This window comes from Lagenorhynchus albirostris, chromosome 2, assembly GCF_949774975.1.
Source record: "Lagenorhynchus albirostris chromosome 2, mLagAlb1.1, whole genome shotgun sequence".
Taxonomy (NCBI): Eukaryota; Metazoa; Chordata; class Mammalia; order Artiodactyla; family Delphinidae; genus Lagenorhynchus; species Lagenorhynchus albirostris.
The window spans coordinates 52,931,786-52,952,061 of NC_083096.1; the positions used below are offsets into that span (position 1 = coordinate 52,931,786).

Sequence of the window (20,276 nt, forward strand, 5' to 3'; positions counted from 1 at the left end):
GAGAGTGGCATGGACATGTATACACTACCAAATGTAAAATGGATGGCTAGTGGGAAGCAGCTGCATAGCACAGGGAGATCAGCTCCGTGCTTTGTGACCACCTAGAGGGGTGGGATAGGGAGGGTGGGAGGGAGATGCAAGAGGGAGGCGATATGGGGATATATGTATATGTATGGCTGATTCACTTTGTTATCCAGCAGAAACTAACACACCATCGTAAAGCAATTATACTCCAATAAAGATGTTTAAAAAAAAATAGGGAAAAAAATAAATTAAGGGCTTTGTAAATTCTAAAGCTCTACACAAATCCTAGTGATAACAGAGAATCCCTGCTCCCTTGAGGCTCCCAATCCAAGGAGGGGGGGTCAGTATGGACTTTATGTCATCTCTTCTAACCTCGGATGGATGGGACATAGGATACTGGCTTTGGACTTGGACATGTTGATTTTTGTAGGATTATCTCTTCTTTTTCTTATCGTCTTCTCTTTTTTTCTTTCTTTTAATTGTTTGGCCTAGAACTTTCCAGGATAGCTGTTTCATTTCTCTAATTTATCCATTATGTGTGGGTGTGGTGAGGATGAAACAGAGGGAAGAGAATCAGAGGAAAAGCAGAGGCTGCAGAGGTTGAGTTGACCTGGAGAGAAAGCCCTGAGCTTGCCCTGCGGCTGTCTCAGGCTCTCCCCCACCCTGGGCTGGGGTTGAGGCAGCAGGGCCTCACACAGGGCTCAGTGCCTGTCAGGACCCAGTTCCTCACCAGGGACTTGCCCCTCTCATAAGTTCTCTTCCCTCAGTGATCTAATTTTATCTTGTTGTCCTTTAATTGAATAGTGAATATCTGCTGTGAAACCACTGTATGTAAAGAATTACTCTAGGTTCTATGTTATTAACAAGCTTCCACACAAGACGCAACCCTGTCATTCAAAGACAATAACAATTGCTGTTATTTATTGATGGCTAACATGTACTATTTATATACAACTAATGTGTGCATAGCATAGGCACTATGCCATGCCCTTTGGCATGTGTTTATTTCATCTAATTGTCACAACATCCTTATAAGGAAAGTGCTGTTTTTGTCCCACTTTACCATTGAGGAGCCTGAGTTTATGTAATTTGCCCAAGGTCACATGGCAGTGGTTGGCAGAGCTGGAGTTCTCACCTAGAGGGACTGCCCCAGAGCACAGCTCTTAGCCTGTGTGTCACGTGGTTTCTACCTTCTACGAGGAAAGAGAGGTCTAATGCATAATCACAACCCAAAGCAGAACTGCATAAGTATTGTAAGTGAGATGCAAAGCATGCTGAAGGAATGCAGAGGAAATACTGGGGCAGGGTGAAGAGTGCAGAGAAGGATGCTCGGAGAGGCATCGGAGAAAAGGCTGAGTGCCTCTGGCCCGGGGGAGAGTGGTCAAGACTGGCCCTGCTGAGCATATGGGGAAGAGGTCATGTCTCTAGAGCCCTAGGTGTGGAATGATGGTGCGGAATGGGAGGGAGGGAGATGCGAGGTGGAATCAGACTTGATTCCAAGATTCAAGAATCTTGGACTTGATTCAACCACAGGGATGAACTATTATGCTAATGAGACAGAGACACCGTACGGGGTCCTACAGGGTCCAGGCTTCCCAGAAACACTCTTCTGGGGTAGAAGTAAATGGAGACGTGGTGCTACAGGCTGCTGACTGGAGTTATTTAGGGCCAAGCAGAGCCCTGATGCTCTGTCTTATTACTCTGGGGACCCAGCCCTGGCTCCCTGATGCTTACTCTTTTCTCTGCCCTCTCTTGCAGCTCTTGCTGGAGGCCACCATGAGCTCCCTCTGGTGCTCCGGGACCGGAGATGTCATCGAGGACTGGTGTCGATGTGACCCCACTGCTTTCGGAACTGATGGACTCCCTGCCTGTGCGCCTCTCCCACAGCCCGTGTACGATTCCCTTTCTCGGCCTTTCTCTTGCTTGTGTGCCTCGCCATTATTCTGCAAACATATGTTAAAGAGTGTCTACTCTTTTCTAAGCAATGGGCTGGGTACTGGGGAACAGAAAGAAAAATATGGTGCAGTACCTGCCTTAGGGGCGCTTTCAGTCTTCTAGGGAGGCAAGTGAACCAATTTAACAGTAGCAGAAATGGTAGGATAAGAGTTATATGAGACATTTAAAGACAGTGTGAAAAGGGAACAGTCAAGTCTGAATTTGAAGAATAGTGAAGGCTTCATAAAGGACATAGCACTTGAATTTCTCCCCAAAGGTGGAGAAAGCAGGACAGCATGGCTAGAAGAAAAGAGGGGTAAATGTAATGTTGCCATGGAGGAAGGTAGAGGTCAGTAATAAGACACAGGACAGCAACACACTTACTGGGTGTCGGGCACAGTGTGAAGCAGTTAGGTACTGTTATCACCACCACCACCCCCTTTAATAGACAGGGAAATGGATTCAGATGGACTGAATAGTTTTTCCACGGTCATAGAGCAGGAAGCAGGGCCACAGGTAAGAGACCGTGATCTTAACCATAATAGTATAGTACACAGAGGATACAACTCAGAGATGACTTTGGGTAGAACCAGCAGGGTTTGGTGACTGATTGACTGTGGGAGTGAGAAGGAAGGAAAAGTGGAGAATGGACTTAAGACTTATGACGTCAGTGGCTGGGACGATGAATAGGCTACAGCTGAGAAAAGAAGCGTCCCAGGATAAGCAGGCTTGAGGAGGAGGTCGGTTCCCTTTGGACCTGCCTGAGAATTAGAGTGGGGCAGTCCTATAGAGATAGTCAGCGGTCATGAGGAAAGATGATCTGGAGTCCTACAACAAAGTAAACACTCGAGATAAGAAGATTGAACTCAGCCCCAAAGAAATGAGAAATGGAACCGCAGCTATGAGAAAGGATGCTCCAGAATGACTGTCATCTGGGAAGAGCAGAGGGTCAGGGATGTGCATTAAGGGGCATCTGCATTTGAGGGGTGAATAAAGTACAAAGGGCTGCAAAGGTGGCTGAAAATGAACATGTCCAGTTTTCATACACTCAGAGGAAGGCTGAACAGAACTGGCTGAACTCATGTAAAGGGCAGGAAACCCTGTTGGCCTCGAATGTGGCATCTGCCATGGGCGTGAAGCACAGAAATGTTGTGTCTAATAAAGAGGGATGGTGGGACGAGCTGGAGGAGCCTGGACTGGTAAGGCAAAGAGAGCCCAAAGGGAGGATCCTGACTCAGTGACTGGAGGGCTGAGTAAGCAGGAGCCAAATGGCAGTAGGAAACCAGCAAGCGAGAGGCTGGTCTGTGTGCATACTGCTATCTGGTCTGTTCCGTGAAAGTGTGGGTGGGCCTTAAAGGGCCAGGACTGAGCAGGAAGAACATTGAGAAAGAGGAGAGCACAGTGGTACAGGGTCATCACAAGCCAATGTCTTCTTTTGTCTACAGGCCTTCTCTATGTGGGCCATTTTAGACACGCCAGCCATTGGCTTCTTGCTCTTTACAGCCATGACTTAGATCTCTCAGCTCAAAAGAGAGTCAAGCTCATTATTAGTGAAAGGTCTTTCTTTTGGCAGAAAGGGAACTCTAGAAGATGGTGCTTCTAGACTGATTCACCAGCTAAGAGAGCTACCTTTGACACACAACACTAAATCGGGTAGATGTCAGATCTAGCCATTGGTGTCCTGGGGCTGATTTCATTTCAAAATCTGCATTTACTAAGTGTCATAGCAAAAGAGATCTAATTGGGCTAAATTTCCATAAACAGGAACATCTACAAAGGACTTCACTTTTCTTGTCAACTTTAATCACTTCTTCCAGCAGCAAACCGTAATTTCTTGAATTTTTATCGGTAGTTGGATATAGGAATGCACTCTAGTTTTACACAAGCCTGTTTAAATCATACACACTCCTATTTCTCAGTAGAGGCCAGCCTCAGTCCATGTTTTCATGGAATCTGAGTTCTCAGTAAGGCTTAGTTACTTACTTAAGCTCCCTAATGCTTTTTTCTTCAAAATAGCCCTCTGCATGTGATTCTAATTAATGAATATCTGCACTGTTTTGGGTCCGTTCCATCTTTAATGTCATATGCAAACTATGCACTCCTTCATAGTAAGCCACTAAAGAGCATGTGGTTTGTGTTATTTTCCCACCAGTTGAATTCCTTACTGTTGCTCCCACAGCTTCCCATGATGTCTTGTTAAAGTTCTTATCACACATTATTACAATCCCATGCATAATTTGTATGTTGGTCTAGTGACCACTCCATAAAAGAAGGGGCTGGAGTTGGCTTTTGCACCAGTGCCTCTTCAGCACCGAGCACGTTCTTATAAGTAGTGGGTGCTTAATAAATATTCGTTGAATTGAAGTTGAGCATTGCTTTGATGGGATCCATCCACAGTACCTTGCCTGGGGATCCTTGAGACCAGTGACACATCTGGTGAGCTGAGTGGAGGCTAGAGCACCAGGATTATGGGTGGTCATGAGATATGGGAGCGAAGGTTGGGAATGAATGGCAGAGACTCACGTAAGGGAGGGAGGCTGGCGTGAGACAAACAGGGAAAACTCCCTAAAGCCAGTGGTCTAGGAAGAAACGGGACAAGAAGCAAGCGGGAAACCTAACACACACACATGATGTCAGAACAAGGCAGAGAGTTGAAACCTCCTGGATCATTAGAAGATCCGTGCCAATGAATGTTAATAGTGTTTGAGTCTCTACAATAGTGTTCATTGAGTCTCTACAAGTATAAAGAGTTATGAGATGGCAGAGTGGTCAAAATGGACAATTTACATGACACAAGGAGACAATGAATTGGGAAAAGCAAGGAAAGACTATAGAGTCTGGAATCAGGATATTCATAGAAACCCAAGAGTAAAGACAGAAACTGAAATCAGAGCCTGAGTGTGCAGACGTAGGACAACGCCCTGAGGAGAACTTGACATGTGTCCAACTTTCTCTGGCCCAGTAGAGCCCCCTATGAGCATTACTGAGCACGTTAATACCCGTATTATATACCTGCAAACTGAGCGCACGTTAATACCCGTAGCAAGAGGGGAAGCCAGGGTTCCGCCAGCAGGGCAATCCTGTAATGTTCTCGAAGCTGAGCTGACTGTCCTTCTTAATGCAGAGCTCTCCCAGACATCACCTTTAGTGGGCCTTGGTATGAGCATTATAGGCACATTTTCTTATTTTTCAAGAGCAAACCCAGAAATTACACTTTCAAGCCCTATAAAGTGCTACTCCAAAGGCCCTATCCACTAACCCTGTAAAATGCAGGCATCCATTCATCTTCGACTCACCTGCTTATTTATTTATTTACAAATACATGTTGAGTTCCCAATTTGTGACAGGCACTTAGATGAACAATATATAGACTTTAAGGATCTTCAAGAATCTTTATTTTACAGTGAAGGAGACACACCCTCAAAGAAATCATCCTAGTGGTTGGTTAAGAAAGGTTAGAAAGAAGAGTTTACGCTATAATAATAATTGAGAAGGTGGCCAGTAGTGGTATTGGGGCTGGGCCCCCATTTCATGTTTCTTGCTGTCTGCACTCAGGCTCAGACTCTCCACGGTTCATGAGCCCAGCAGCACCCTCGTGGTCCTGGAATGGGAACACTCAGAGCCTCCAATCGGGGTGCAGATTGTAGATTACCTCATCCGTCAAGAAAAGGTCACTGACAGGATGGACCACTCCAAGGTGGAGACAGGTGAGCATCTCCCACTTCACAGGCTCATCTTGATCCAGGGTGGCAAAAAGAAAAGAAAAGGAAAATGTCCTGCCTCCTGGCTTTGCCCTGGGTCCCCAGGCAATGTAGGAGGAGCAGGGAGAAGCAGCGGCCATCCTTTCCATTTGAGAGTTTTTGCATGGTGAGCATCTGACAAAGTCTTGTTTTAATTTTGTTTTTGTTTATGAAAGAGGTGTCCATTTCATTGTCTCTAGGCACACAAAGAAACAACAATACAGTACACTAGTTATCCTAGCCCATAATTAGGAAACAATTCTGTGTTAACCACTGCCATGATTACAGAACAAAGTTTCTTTGCTAATAACCCCAACTCCCCGCCCCATCCAGGCAAAAGCATGTAGAAACAGATGTGCTTATTACCCCATGTCTTGTCCTAAAGCAAACCTTGCTTTTGCCAGGTACAGCTAGAAGAGAGATGTCTTAAAGGAGTGGAAACACCCCATGAAAGATGTTTCATGCCTTAGTATTTCACTGTCTACACATAGGGAAAGGTGAACGTAAATCATTCCTAAAACTGACGCATGAGTATGGGCACCAGCAGGGTGGTAGCATCCACAGTCTGGTGCAGGGTAAATAGCTTCTGGTGAAACTATCACTGTGGCTTGGAAACATATGCACTGCCTTTGGGCGTGGAGAGCTGGCTACGGCTTCTTCCGAGGCTCTTTCCTGATGCGCACAGGTACTGCAAAGGTCTGGCAATGACCACTGACCAGAACAGCTGTTTTCTGCCCAAGCCAAGAACATGTCATAAAAGAGCTCGCAGGTGTGCTACGTACATCTTGCCTTGGTTGTCTCAGCTAACTCTGGACAGATGGCTCCAAACTGATGAAATATGAAACAGAAAAGACCATTCCTTCTGGGTCTCTTTGCCCTACTAGGAAGATGAGAAGACCAGGGACCGAGTGATTTTAATGTTAAGTTCTAACGGAGTCAGTCCCAACCAGGTGTTGCTTGGCCATCCCTGTTTCTCATGCCTTTTCCATTCCTTCCCCTCTGGGCAGAAACGGTGCTGAGCTTTGTTGACGACATCATCTCCGGAGCGAAGTCTCCTTGTGCGATGCCCTCTCAGGTCCCGGACAAGCAGCTCACCACCATCTCTCTGATCATACAATGCCTGGAACCTGACACCATCTACATGTGAGTGACAGACACCTGTCTAGTTATTCCTTACCCTGAATGCCCCCAGACTTTTAGCTGGTTCCTTTTAGCTACTTGAGTTCCTTTAGAGTCTCCGAAAAACATGAGTGTCTCAAGTCTTGTCTCAATCAGCATTATAGAGAACCTTCTCGGTACTGGAGGGGGAGGACCAAGAAAGATAATATAGTCCCATCCTAGTTTGCATCCTAGTTTGCAACATATAAACAACTAACGTTAACATCAGGCAGATTGAAATTAAAGCTAGATGTAAAAGAGCAAGGAACCTGTTGTAGAAAAGAAAGAAGTGATTCTTTCTAACTAGAGAGGACGTCATCTGAATTAGGTTGTGTAGAATTTCAGTAGGAAGCATAATGTTGGAAAAGGCACACTGGGTGAGCGGCGAGTAGACAACAGGGTAGAAGCAGATAGTGAATAAAGGGGATAGAAGAAAGTGAGCTTGGGAAAATAGAGTGAATGCTGTTAAGTCAGAGGAGATGATTAATTTTGTTTTGGAGGAAAGGAGTAGAGCACCAAGAATTCTGCTCTAGTGGCATTGAAATAGTGTATAGAGGTGAGAGATGGTCTTTCTTCAAAGAAAGTACAGCGAGCTCCTGTATTGTGGCACTTGAAACAGCTCTATTCTTTCTGGTGCTCTTCCCCGTTTCCCTCGGTGCTCTGGGAACAACAGTAAAGTATTCGCGAAGCAGACATAAAAGATACCAAGAGAGGAGAGATAGTGATGGAATCTAAGTCATGACGGGAAAATTGCGGGGTGGGGGGCGAAGGCAGAATTCATAGCGATGTAGTTCTGGGACTCTTTGACCCCATCAGTATGAAAAGCATTTAACAGTTTACAGATGAGGTCACGGGAACAGAGTCAGGGTTTCTGGAATAAATCATTTCCATTTCCATAGTGGAAGAGTTCAAAGATGAAAAGCACTAGAAATGTGAGTGGCATGGATTGCAAGATGAACTTAGAGGCTCAGGCTGAATATCTTCAGTACAGGAAGGAGATGTAACCAAGGGGCCAGGCTGATGAAAGTGAAACACATAAAGACAAGTGGTATTCTGGAGGGGTTGGAAAATATAGAGAGACATAAATGATGATAGTAGGACAAAGGAAAGTCTACTTAGGATTCTCATCAGCTGGCCTGAGATTTGGGCAGTCTGGCCCTTCATTAGGAGGGGAACAGGTAAAAGGAACAAAGATTTGGGAACATGGAACACCTAACCCGCTGTAAATGCCTCAAACTCAGTGAAACTGGAATTACCATTTATAATGAGGGCCCACTAATTCCTGTCACTAAGTAACAAACGTTAATTAGGAATTTCAAAGTTCCTACAAGCACGAGGCTGGCATGGTTGTCCGTTAGGAGTGCCAGCCCTTACCCACTCTGGGACCCTCCTCATATGGGCCTTGGTCTGGCTACATTTCACAGACACCCGAGGCCGATGGCTTCTCCCACTCTGCTATCCTAGGTGAGCTTCTAGTGTCTCCCTCTTAAGTCTTGTAAAACACAAACGTTCTGTCAAGATTGATTGCTGAAGAAATTAAGAGACAGTGCACTGGGCAGAGGGGAAAAACAGCCAATGTCCACTAGGTGGCGCTGCAGATCATGTGCAGAGAGCATGCAGGCGGGTCTGGGAGAGACGTTCCTCCTTGCAGAGCCATCGAGTGGACCAGAGCTTCAGTCCCTGGTGCAAGGACAGGAGCCCTGCGTTAAGAGTTGAGAACACGTGGGCCCCAAACCTGATTTTGTTTCTAACCACTAAGTGATTAAGCAGAACACTGAACGTTTCTGCAACTAAGTTTTCTTATCTGTAATATGGAGGAAGGCAGCCTTCATTTACGGAGGGTTCACTACGTGTAGGTGCTTCTGGGAACCACCACCCCCGACCCTGTGAGATTAGGGTTATTGTTCCCATTTTATAGATGAGGAAACTGAGGTTCAGCAACACTGAGTAACTTCCTCAGAGTCACACAGCTTGTTGTCTGGGTGTGGCGGGTGGTTAAGAATTGAATCAAGGTTTGCATTCTCTTATCTGCGTCTCACTCCCCAGCCAGTCCAGGCTACTGGAAGGATCGAGCATGATCTTATAACTCACGTGCAAGCATAGAGCTGGCTCTTCACCCGGGGTCCACGGAGGCAGAATGGCCTTTCAGTATAGATGGCTTACTTTGTCATCCTATGCACTTTAATGCATTGGAAAAGCATTATTCTGAGAAGGGTCGACTGTACAAAAACAGTTAAGAATCCCTGGTTAAAAGAGATCTTAAAGTGTGTCTGGTACTCTATCTTCATTTTACAGATGAGGAAACTGAGGCCAGAGTGGGGAAGTGACTCCCCGGCCTTGTAGCCTACCACACCCCACCACAGCGTGCGCTCACAGCAGAGCCGCTGCCTTAGGGGGCATGAGACAACGAACAGATAATTCAGAAAAAGGGAGTGGATTTGGAGCCATCCGTAGAAACCACCACACCTAGAGGGGGGCAAGTGTGAAAGTCGCAGACAGAGACAGTCAGCCCCCTGGCAGGAGGCCCAAGGATACTCCATGCACTTCAAGTTTCAGTCCTTTAAAACATCAGCCCTGGAGCCAGAGCAGGGCTGCGTTGGTTCACACACACGCACGCACACACGCACACACACACGATATACATGTCGTCACACAGGCTCTAACAACAGGCTGAACAGTCCCAGCAGCCAGGCAGAGGTAGAAAGGGCCCGGGAGCTTTGGACGAGACAGTGAATGGACTTACACATTATCCCTCTGGATTGGGAGCAGGGCTTATCTCTTCTGTCCAGTAATTCCGGCTATAATCCTCTTACTATGCTCAGAGTGTCCAGGGTGGAAATGATGCTGCTGACTGTAAACGGAGGACCTTCCTGAACTAACTGCACACGACATTTCCACATGAAACGCGTAGAGTGTTCCCCAGGCTTGCTTCAGTAGTAAAAATAATCTGACCACTCCTCAGGGTCCCTCCAGGACCGAGGGAGCCGGGACCGCTGAGGATGGGTTTTTAGGTCAGGCATCCTCTCTCCTTAGAAGGATGTGGGAAGACTTTTGTTTCCTAATAAAGGTAAGGGCTTTGCTATTAAAAATGGTAAGGACTTAGGACCCTAAATTTTTTTACTAATTGCCCGGTGAGAATAATGAGAATTAATTACAGCCCACACAATTTCATCCCAGCCCAAGATCCAGTAGAGTTAGTGGGAACTCACAGCAGGATTGAGCACAAAGCAAACTCCGAGGAGTGGGACAAGCGGGAAGGGGTGAGGATTAACTGCATCCCAGGCACTGAGAGAGAGCGTCCATCTGACAGCCACTTTGGTACCTGAAGCTTAGGACATTTCTCAGGGAATTTCTCCAGGGAAATTGCTAAAAATGAAAGGTTCAAGGTTAAATAAGGGTGCGCTACAAAAGGTGGCTGGAACCTACCATAGACAGTCTAGGGCAGGTGACCCCTAAGCTTGTAAATATCCAGGCAGACAGCATCATGTAGCCCATGAAGCAAGATGCCAGCCCTGACCTGGAGTCCCAAGGCGATGCTCGGGGCCCTGGGAGGCAGATGGGAAAAGATGAAGCCGGGCCGTCTTACACAGGACAGGACAGCAGGCAGTCTGGATCTCAGGGGGGCGGGCTTAGGAGTGTGGGCTCACACACACAGACACACAGTTGCGGAGGGACCAGTGAAGGAAGAGAGCACTGGGGCCCTGGGCCTGGCTCACACTAGCAGCCCTGTGACTTTGCCAGTGCCTGGGCAACAAACAGGGCTTCCTATCTCCTGACTCTGATGAGAAGGGGCAGCCAGAAGTGGGATCAGGGCAGAGTCTGCAACAAAGATCAAGCGACCCACCTCTGAGCAGGGAGACGGAATTCCTACACGTCAGGGGCTCTGTCATCGGGATCTCCGGTGAGAGACATTCCCGCTCCATGAAGGGTACATGAGGGTGAGGGGGAATTCACCCATCTGGGAACCCCTGATCATGAGGTGCAGGTCTGCAGTCTGCCCCAGGCACCTCCGGGCCCATCTCTGAGAAACAGCTCAAGGTGGTCTGGAGCAGAAGGGCAGAGGAGGGAGTTGAGACCTGGCCTGAGACCGGCTTGTGGGGTATGACTGGGAAATGGAGCAGTGCCAGACAGGGTAGAGCGGACATGCTGGCTTCAGGTTTGGTGGCCTCAGTCACATTTCTAGAAATAGTAGCAAATAGTAGCAAAAGGCTGATCAGGTGTGTATATGGGGGGTGGGGAATGATGAAGAATTCCAGGGGCTGCCATTGCTCGGGATCCAGGCAGCCCAGTGTGTGAGGCTGGATGCAAAGGGCTCACTCAGACCTAGGAGGGGAGGGATGGTGATGGGGGAGAAGCCAGTCCCTGGATTTCGGATCAGGGTGGGAGAGGGGTTTAGTACTAGGTAAGGCGGTAGATCTGAACTAAGTAGCAAGACAAGAAGCAGAGGACAGTAGGACGGACAGAGACACCTTGTGCACGTAAGATGAGAAAGCCAAGCACCTGGTCCTTGTCTGACTGACAGCAAGGAGGCTGGGCGGTCCCGCGGGAGCGCACGGGCAGGTCTGCACCCAGCTGGGCCAGCACATCCAGTGGGATGTGATTCCAGCATGAGACTGGAGAAGGCAGAGGGAGGGAAGACAACACATCAGGACACACAGGTTCTTGACACTGACCGTTTCCTGGGCTTCTCTGTGGGGAGGCAGTCGTAGATGCAAGACTGTCTTTTCTCTGCTGAGAGAAACTTATATTTCCTGACAGAATCATTAGGCAATTTCCATTCCTGTTCTACCTCATCGGTTCAGCTGTCTGAGGCTCATTTACCTTAACATGTACCTGGCCCCTCTGTCGTGGGGCATCTTTCTTCTTTTCACATCTCTTCCTCCCTGTAGCTCTGCCAAGAGGAAAGAAAATCCAGACTCGCCAGTAAATGCAGCCTCCCATGGCGACACAGCAAAAGAGAAAGAGACAAGAAAAGCGCATTAATGATTTGCTTTAGACTCACTAGATTAGCTGTTAGAGGTCCCGGGCACCGACACCAGAGGTTATCTTCATGCTTATATTCAAATTCCTGTCTGAGTAGCAGAACCTGGTGTCGCTCTTTCCTCTCCATCGAATTCCATCACCCAAGGGGGAAATTTTACATTCAGCCTTTGATGGCCGGATCTTCATCCTCTTCCTGATGTGTGTGTGTGTGTGTGTGTGTGTGTGTGTGTGTGTGTGTGTGTGTGTGTGTGTGTGTGTGTGTGTGTGTGTGTGTGTGTGTGTGTGTTGAAGGGAGGAGGGGGCTCTTAGAACCACATCTTTTCGTTGCCGGGTAGCATAAGGTTTCCACTCTGGACTCCTGGTCCACGGCGGGGAGCATCTAAGTGGGTCAGAAGGAACTGCATGCAGGAGATAGAGCCCCTAGTCACAGGCATGTCAGGAACCCCGAGCTCTGGCGTTTTCACTTCTGACTTAAAGAGGAGAATAGTCCTCAGTGCTTGGCATAAAAGCCTCAACTGGGTACAAGATGGACAGAACAGAATTAATGTAATTTATGCAATGTCATTGAGCTCCAGGTACTGCGCTAGGTCTTCCTGTGCTTTATTATCTCATTTAATCATCACAATGACCTACAAGCGGTTTTATTATCAGCTCCATTTCACAGAATAGGGAAAGTAAAGCTCAGAGGAGTTAACTAACAACTCCACATGGCGGGGAGTGGAGGCTTCAGACCCACTTCAGACCATCTGTTTCCACAGATACATGCTCTTTCCCTCAGCTTGGTGGTTGTCAGAATGGAACTGGCATCAGAATCACCTGGAAGGCTTGTCATAGCACAGATCTTTGTCGCCACCCCTAGAGTTTCTGATTCAGTAGGTCTGGCATGGGGCATGAAAATGGTCATTACTATCAACTTCCCCGGTGATGCTACTGGTCTGGGGACCCCACTTTGAGAACCACTGCTCTATGCTGTGATGCTCGCCATGAGGTAATATCCTCAAGACAGCAAATGACAGCCCAAGACCTACCAGGAAGCAGCAAGAGGCTCTAGACTGCACACTTTATGACCTGGTGATGGCAGTAAGTGCATGGCAGGGTGGCGAGAGCAGCCAGGGGCAAACCCGCCCGTCCAGTAAGGCTTGGCTGTCAGCTGGACCGCAGGTTCTCTCTGTTAATGCTACCCTCCCCTCCCTGCCAGGTTCACCCTGTGGGGAGTGGACAACACAGGACGACGCTCCAGGCCAAGTGACGTGATCGTGAAGACCCCTTGCCCAGTGGTGGATGATGTCAAAGCCCAAGGTAAGAGACACTGAGGCCAGCAGAGTCTGCAGAGGGATGCTCCAGGGACCTCCCCTCGCCATGGGGAAAGGGGGAGCAAGAGAGTCAAACAGAACAACCTGGAGTTCAGCAGGGAAGGGGGAGAATTCAAGGCTCAGGACAGGAGCATCTCCTTTCCAGGAACTCCTCAACGTCTGCCTCTGGCGGAAATCTGCATTGCATCCCGTTATTCCACATAGCCTGTAAGTCAGAGAGCCAGTGGGAGGTACTGGTGAAAGCCCCAGACACACATGGCGATGCACCAGGTGCTTAGGTACATGGTACCAGGTGCTTTAGTACCTGTGACCTCTGCCCTCAGAATGCTGATCGGATAACTTACTCTCTTCGTATTTTTTGGTACACATCTGAAAGATTAGCATAGGAAGTCTACAGATTTAGAATTAATTGTTGTATCACTCCCTCCCTACCAAAGATGTGCATAGGAAGGCTACAGATTTAGAATTAATTGCTATATCACTCCCTCCTTAACAAAGATGTGTCAAAATCTTCATTCTGTATTTTAGAGTTGTTATGGACCAGTTCTTTGGTAAAGAATTGTCCCTCTTCAGTGCACCAGAATGAGCCCCTGTCAATTAGGAAGAGTTTGTTTTCAGTCAACATCCATTACACGAATAGCACACTTCTCGCTGCTTCTTCTCCTCATGAAGCTCCCTGGAGGTCTTGATATCGTCACTTGCTCTGAGGTTTATTACATCCCCTCCACAACCGGAATTTAACTCTCTTGGGCACCACTTCTGTGGGGCTCTGGCACTAGTTAAAGTGATCTGATCAACTAGTAATTTCTGTTAACAGTTGGACAGCTAATGGACCGATAGCATATGCACATTAACAGAGATGGTGACTGATGCTAGAAGTTTAGGTTGTGCAAGTTTTAATAAGAGAAATGCTGTTGCCAAGCTGGCATGTGGTACCCCTCAGATCACCTTACCTGTGGCTCCTGACTCCAGCTGTATGAAGTTGGCCATGAGTTGACACAATCCCACAGTGTTCAAAGGGTGATTCAAAGTCACAGTGGGTAGAGAGACCTAGACCTACCTTAATTAAAATCACTGATGCTGTAGCACTTTACACCTTCTGAAAGGACTTTCATTTATTGCCTCATTTAACGTGCATGGCATGTTAAAGGCACTGTTATTTTCAACACAGAAATCTGATCACATAACGCCTCTTCTTACAACTCTTTAATGGATTGCTATTCCTCTTGTGATGAAGATCAAAATATGTAACAGGCATATTAGGACTTAAATGGAGGGACCCTTGCCCACTTCACCAGCCTCTTCTTGCCCACACTCCCTATCAACCTCTGTATTTCCTGAAGCCTCATTGCCTTTCTCAGTTCCTCCAACACACCATTTCCATTTCCAACACGGAGCCTTCGCACGTGTTAGTCTCACTACCTCAAATACTCTCCAGTTCCACCCCTTTCACTGATTAACTCCTCTCAGCCTGCAGATCTCAGAGCAAGTGTCCTTCCTCAGTACGGAAGGGGTCCAGGGCCACTGCTAGATGCCCTCATAGTACCATGTTTCTTTCTTTCAGAACATTTATCTCAGTTTGTTATTATAATGCCTTGTTCAATATCTATTTACCTCACTAGACAGTGAGTTCCATGAGAGCAGAGTTCTGGTCTCTGTTTGCCTATGATTATGTCCCTAACACTTAGAAAGGAGCATGGTGACTGACTCGTTCCAGGAAACGTAGACTCTGGAGTCAGACCACCCAGGGTCAAATTTCTGCTCTACCATCTAACTACTTGACCTTGAGCAGGTTACGTCACCTTGTGCCTCAGTTTACTACTCTGTAAAATGGGGTGGGGCATAATGGTACCCTAGATAATAAGTTTCTCGTGAGAGTTAAATTAGTGAATTTATGTACAGTGTTTTTAAGTGCCTGTCCAGTAGTAAGTATTCAGTAAATATTAAGGAGTATACATTGTGGGATTGTGTCCCTCATGGTCAACCTGATACAACTGGAGTCAGGAGCCATGAACAAGATGATTTTCAGGCTACTAGCACATCAGCTTAGACACAATATTTCTCTTATTGAAACTTTCCCAACCTAAACTTCCAGCATCAGTCAATGTCTCTGTTAAGATCATTAACCATGCCTAGAGTTTGTTCTCGAGTAGGAACTCAATAAATATTTATTTATTTATGTACTTATTTATTTTTATTGGAGGATAATTGCTTTACAATGATGTGTTAGTTTCTGCTGTACAGCAAAGTGAATCAGCTATATGTATACATATACCCCCTCCCTCTTGGACGTCCCTCCCCCCTAATCCCACCCATCTAGGTCATCACAGAGCACCAAGCTGAGCTTCCTGTGCTTTGTAGCAGGTTCCCACTATCTTTCGATTTTACGCATGGTAGTGTATATATGCCAATCCTAATCTCCCAGTTTGTCCCACCCTCCCCTTCCCCCCCGTGTCCACATGTCCATTCTCTTTGTCTGTGTCTCTATTCCTGCCCTGCAAATAGGTTCACCTGTACCATTTTTCTAGATTCCACATATATGCGTTACTATATGATTTTTTTTCTCTTTCTGACTTACTTCACTCTGTATAACAGACTCTAGGTCCATCTACAACTCTACAAATGACCCTATTTCATTCCTTTTTATGGCTGAGTAATATTCCATTGTATATATATGTACCACATCTTCTTTATCCATTCATCTGTCATTGGACATTATGTTGTTTCCATGTCCTGGCTATTGTAAATAGAGCTGCAGTGAACATTGAGATACATGTGTCCTTTTGAATTATGGTTTTTTCAGGGTATATGCCCAATAGTGTTATTGCTGGGTCATATGGTAGTTCTATTTTTAGTTTTTTAAGGAACTTCCATACTGTTTTCCATAGTGGCTGTATCAATTTACATTCCCACCAACAGTGCAAGAGGGTTCCCTTTTCTCCACACCCTCTCCAGCATTTATTGTTTGTAGATTTTTTGATGATGGCCATTCTGGCCTGTGTGAGGTGATACCTCATTGTAGTTTTGATTTGCATTTCTCTAATAATTAGTGATATTGAGCATCTTTTTATGTGCCTCTTGGCCATCTGTATGTCTTCTTTGGAGAGAGGTCTGTTTAGGTCTTCTGCCCTTTTTTTTTTTTTTTTTTTTTTTTTTGCGGTACACGGGCCTCCCTGCTGTGGCCTCTCCCGTTGCGGAGCAGGCTCCAGATGTGCAGGCTCAGCGGCCATGGCTCACGGACCCAGCCGCTCCGCAGCATGTGGGATCTTCCCGGACCGGGGCACGAACCCGTGTCCTCTTCATCGGCAGGCAGACTCTCAACCACTGCGCCACCAGGGAAGCCCTTCTGCCCATTTTTTGATTGGGTTGTTTTGTTTTTTATATTGAGCTCCATGAGCTGTTTGAATATTCTGGAGATTAATCCTTTGTCCATTGCTTCATTTGCAAATATTTTCTCTCACTCTGAGGGTTGTCTTTTTGTCTAGTTTATGGTTTCCTTTTACAGTTTGCATGGAAACACAAAAGACCCCAGATAGCCAAAGCAATCTTGAGAAAGAAAAACAGAGCTGGAGGAATCAGGCTCCCTGACTTCAGACTATACTACAAAGCTCAGTAATCAAGACAGTGTGGCACTGGCACAAAAACAGAAAGATAGATCAATGGAACAGGATAGAAAGCCCAGAGAGAAACCCATGCACCTATGGTGAACTAATCTATGACAAAGGAGGCAAGGATATACAATGGAGAAAAGACAACCTCTTCAATAAGTGGTGCTGGGAAAACTGGACAGCTACATGTAAAAGAATGAAATTAGAACACTCCCTAACACCATACACAAGAATAAATTCAAAATGGATTAAAGACCTAAATGTAAGACCGGACACTATAAAACTCTTGGAGGAAAACATAGGAAAACACTCTTTGACATAAACCACAGCAAGATCTTTTTTGACCCACCTCCTCGAGTAAAGAAAATAAAAACAAAAATAAACAAATGGGACCTAACTAAATTTAATAACTATTTACTGACTGAATAGAATATTGCCCCCATCTTATAGATGTAGACACTGAGATTCGGAGCAGAGTAAGTAAGCTGACCAGGGTCACAAAGCTAGCATCTTACAGGGCCTGCGCTCAGACTCATTATTTGACATCAATCCCTATTTTGCTTGCAATGTTAAATTAGATATTTAGAGGATTATTATGTAAAAGACTGAAAACCTTTCTTTGGCTCTCAATACTGATGAAGAAAAGACATATCAATACATAAAAAAATAGTGTTCAATTTATATAGCAAAATAATTCTCCTTCTCAGGATTATTGGTGTCCACTGAGAGATGTTATAGTAGAATGGAGACCCTTAGTATAAGACAAATGTGCTTCTCTGTGGAGTGAGTATTGCCTGGTTTGTAGGGTATGGACTGAATGACTTTTGAAGGTCTCTGAAATCCCTTGATGATGAAAGCAGAATCGGGGGTTGAAAACACCTAGATGAGAGACTGGGAAGGACCCAAGTTACCCTTATTTCATCATCTGTTGATTTCTTACTCCAAGCCAGAGTAAGAACAGGTGTTGAGAAGGTGTCCCAGCTATTTCCGTTTTGGAGAATTTGCTGATGTCCTTGCCAGCAGTGGTAGGCACCTTGGACTTGTTTGCTGAATAGGCAGCAGGCTGGTTGGACATCAGTGGGGTGAATAGCACGTAGGAGAGATGCCAGACAGTGCCACCTGCAGGAATAGATGGATAGAAGCAACTCTGGAATAAAGAGTGGCCAGCAAAGAATAATCTGCCCAGGAGAGACCGCTATACTATTTCTCTGTGGGGCTTCTTTGTGTTAATCTCGTCCCCAAAGCATATCAAGATGTGCTTCTGACCATTTGTGCTCCCTGACAAAGAAGACTTTCTGAAATCCCAGCAGACCAGCTGGGAGCACGAGAAGCAACTTAATGCTGAGAGAATGAAATAACATTCCCAGGTCCCATTATCCTTCAGCCAGAGAGGAGTCCTGTACGGGGCACATGTGGAGATTAATGAGTTAGACTAATTGAGGACATCCTTGCGAATTAATACAGGCCTGGCCGTTATGCCAAAAAACATAAGCTTTGCCTCCTTCAAACCCAGATGGCGATCATAAATATAGCTCACTTGGGTTGAGTTTACAACTAGTGACAAATGGGAATTACCTTTTAAGTGACCCAGAGCATGACCTCAGCTCCTAATTATCTAGCAGGAAGCCAGACCCTATTTCTTTTTGTTTTTTCAATCTTATTTTATTTATTTTTTTATACAACAGGTTCTTATTAGTCATCAATTTTATACACATCAGTGTGTACATGTCAGTCCAGACCCTATTTCTTATACGATCATTTTCCTAAACTAGATACTTTCTATGAAGAATTTTACTGCCTTATGACAGTAAAGTCACTGAGCAAGGAAGTTTCTACCAATGTTTTACTGAAAACACCCTTTTCCCAGCAGGAAAGGCTAGTCAGTAATAAGGTCAACCTAGTCTCTAGGTTGGGGCATGACCTTCAACGGTTCTTCATGTGGCTTCACTAAGTGAAGTCTAGTTCTCATTCATCTTTCCTCCAACATCCATCCTCCTTTCCTGATGCCAAACATAAATCCTATCCATTTCTTCATTTGCTTCTTCCACAGTCATTTATTAATTAATACCACAATCTGGTGTTCGATGCTAAAGAAACAAAAAGAACTAGGTTCAGAATCTATTTTCAAGAACTTTATAATCAGATTTCATGAATTTATCAAATCAGACAACTTATCTTAAGCCATGACTAAATAGCTGGTCTAGGCATTGGGGGCAAAATTCCCCTGCCTCATGGAGATTATATTTAAGCAGGGGTGACAAAGCAAAAAAGTAGCAAAATAAGTAATATTTCAGATAGTGAAATACATTATGGAGACATTTAAGCAGGGAAATGGTTTAGGAAGGCGGGGGGTAGAATTTCAACTAGAGTGGGCTGAGAGGAAGGAGAAGGAGGAAAGCACACAGATATCTGGAGGTGGTCCATTCCAATAGAGGAGCTGCAGTGCAGACATCCTTGGCGTGTTTGAAGAAGAGAAAGGAGGCTCCTCTGGTGAGAAAGATGATGAGAAGGAAAGAAACAGGAGAGGAACTCTGAGAGGCTGTGGGGAAGATCCTGTAATGCTTGGTCATCAGAGTAGGCAATGGGATTCTGCTAGGGACTGGGATGGGAAGCCCTGGAAAACTTTGGGCAGAAGAATGGCATGATCAGACTTAATGTTACAGGACCATTCTGTCTACTTTGTTGAGCATGGACTCCAAATATTGGGTCCAAGGTGGAAGTGGGAAGACCGATTAGAAGGCTATGGCAATACAGAGGAAAGATGATATTGTTTTAAACTAGAATGATCAGGATATAGGTGATGAGAAGTGGTCCAATTCTAAATTATTTTGATGGTAGAACTAAAAGGATTTGCTAAATGGATTGGATGTGGAGCATCAGAGAATGAAGAGTTCTTCCAGCCTTATCCTATATTGTGAAAAGCGATGTATAGAGGTGTGTCCAAAGTGCTTAGCTGAAGCAAGACCACCTAGGTCAGCTAAGCAAGACCACCTAGTTCAACTGCTTGTGATTTTTCCCTGGCAGACCCTAGCAGCCTATGTGAAGGTAAAGGAAAAGCAGAAGATGGAGCAAGCTACTTGAGGACACTAGCCATGGGCCGCGTAGATCAGGTTAAGTAGAAAAGGATGTAAATACAGGACTGATGCCTGGAGTGAACGAAGATGTCAAGGGACTTGGGGTTTCTGTCATTGAAGAACAGATTTGGTAGCAGTAAGAAGTATAGGAACCATGAAAAGAGGTTGTGTTCACAGTACTTATGTGATATTTGGATTTATTATTTCAGAATTGGAGAAGTTCTCAGCCCAGTGCTTGGCTTTGATGATGGGGGAGTCTCTAGACTTAAGCAGGCCTTTCATTTTGGCAGTGAAGTCACCCAAAATGGTGATAAGAAATGAGGTGGGGAAGATAACCAGATGCTAGATGCTGCCATGTCTGGAGAAGCATAGTTAGGAAGTGAGTGGTGGGAAATAGAAAGAGACAGGTAAGGTTTTAAAGTGGACGGACTTTTACATATA

General features: G+C 45.7%; 1 protein-coding gene across 1 annotated transcript in view; it reads left to right on the forward strand.

Moving 5' to 3' along the window:
* Positions 1-20,276, forward strand: part of ASTN1 (astrotactin 1) — a 325,315-nt gene that overhangs the window by 294,274 nt on the left and 10,765 nt on the right. Inside the window, exons 18-21 of the mRNA XM_060142171.1 lie at positions 1,783-1,916; positions 5,515-5,666; positions 6,707-6,842; positions 13,039-13,139. Coding sequence (XP_059998154.1) covers positions 1,783-1,916; positions 5,515-5,666; positions 6,707-6,842; positions 13,039-13,139 — 523 coding nt within the window. The remainder of the gene's footprint in view (positions 1-1,782; positions 1,917-5,514; positions 5,667-6,706; positions 6,843-13,038; positions 13,140-20,276) is intronic.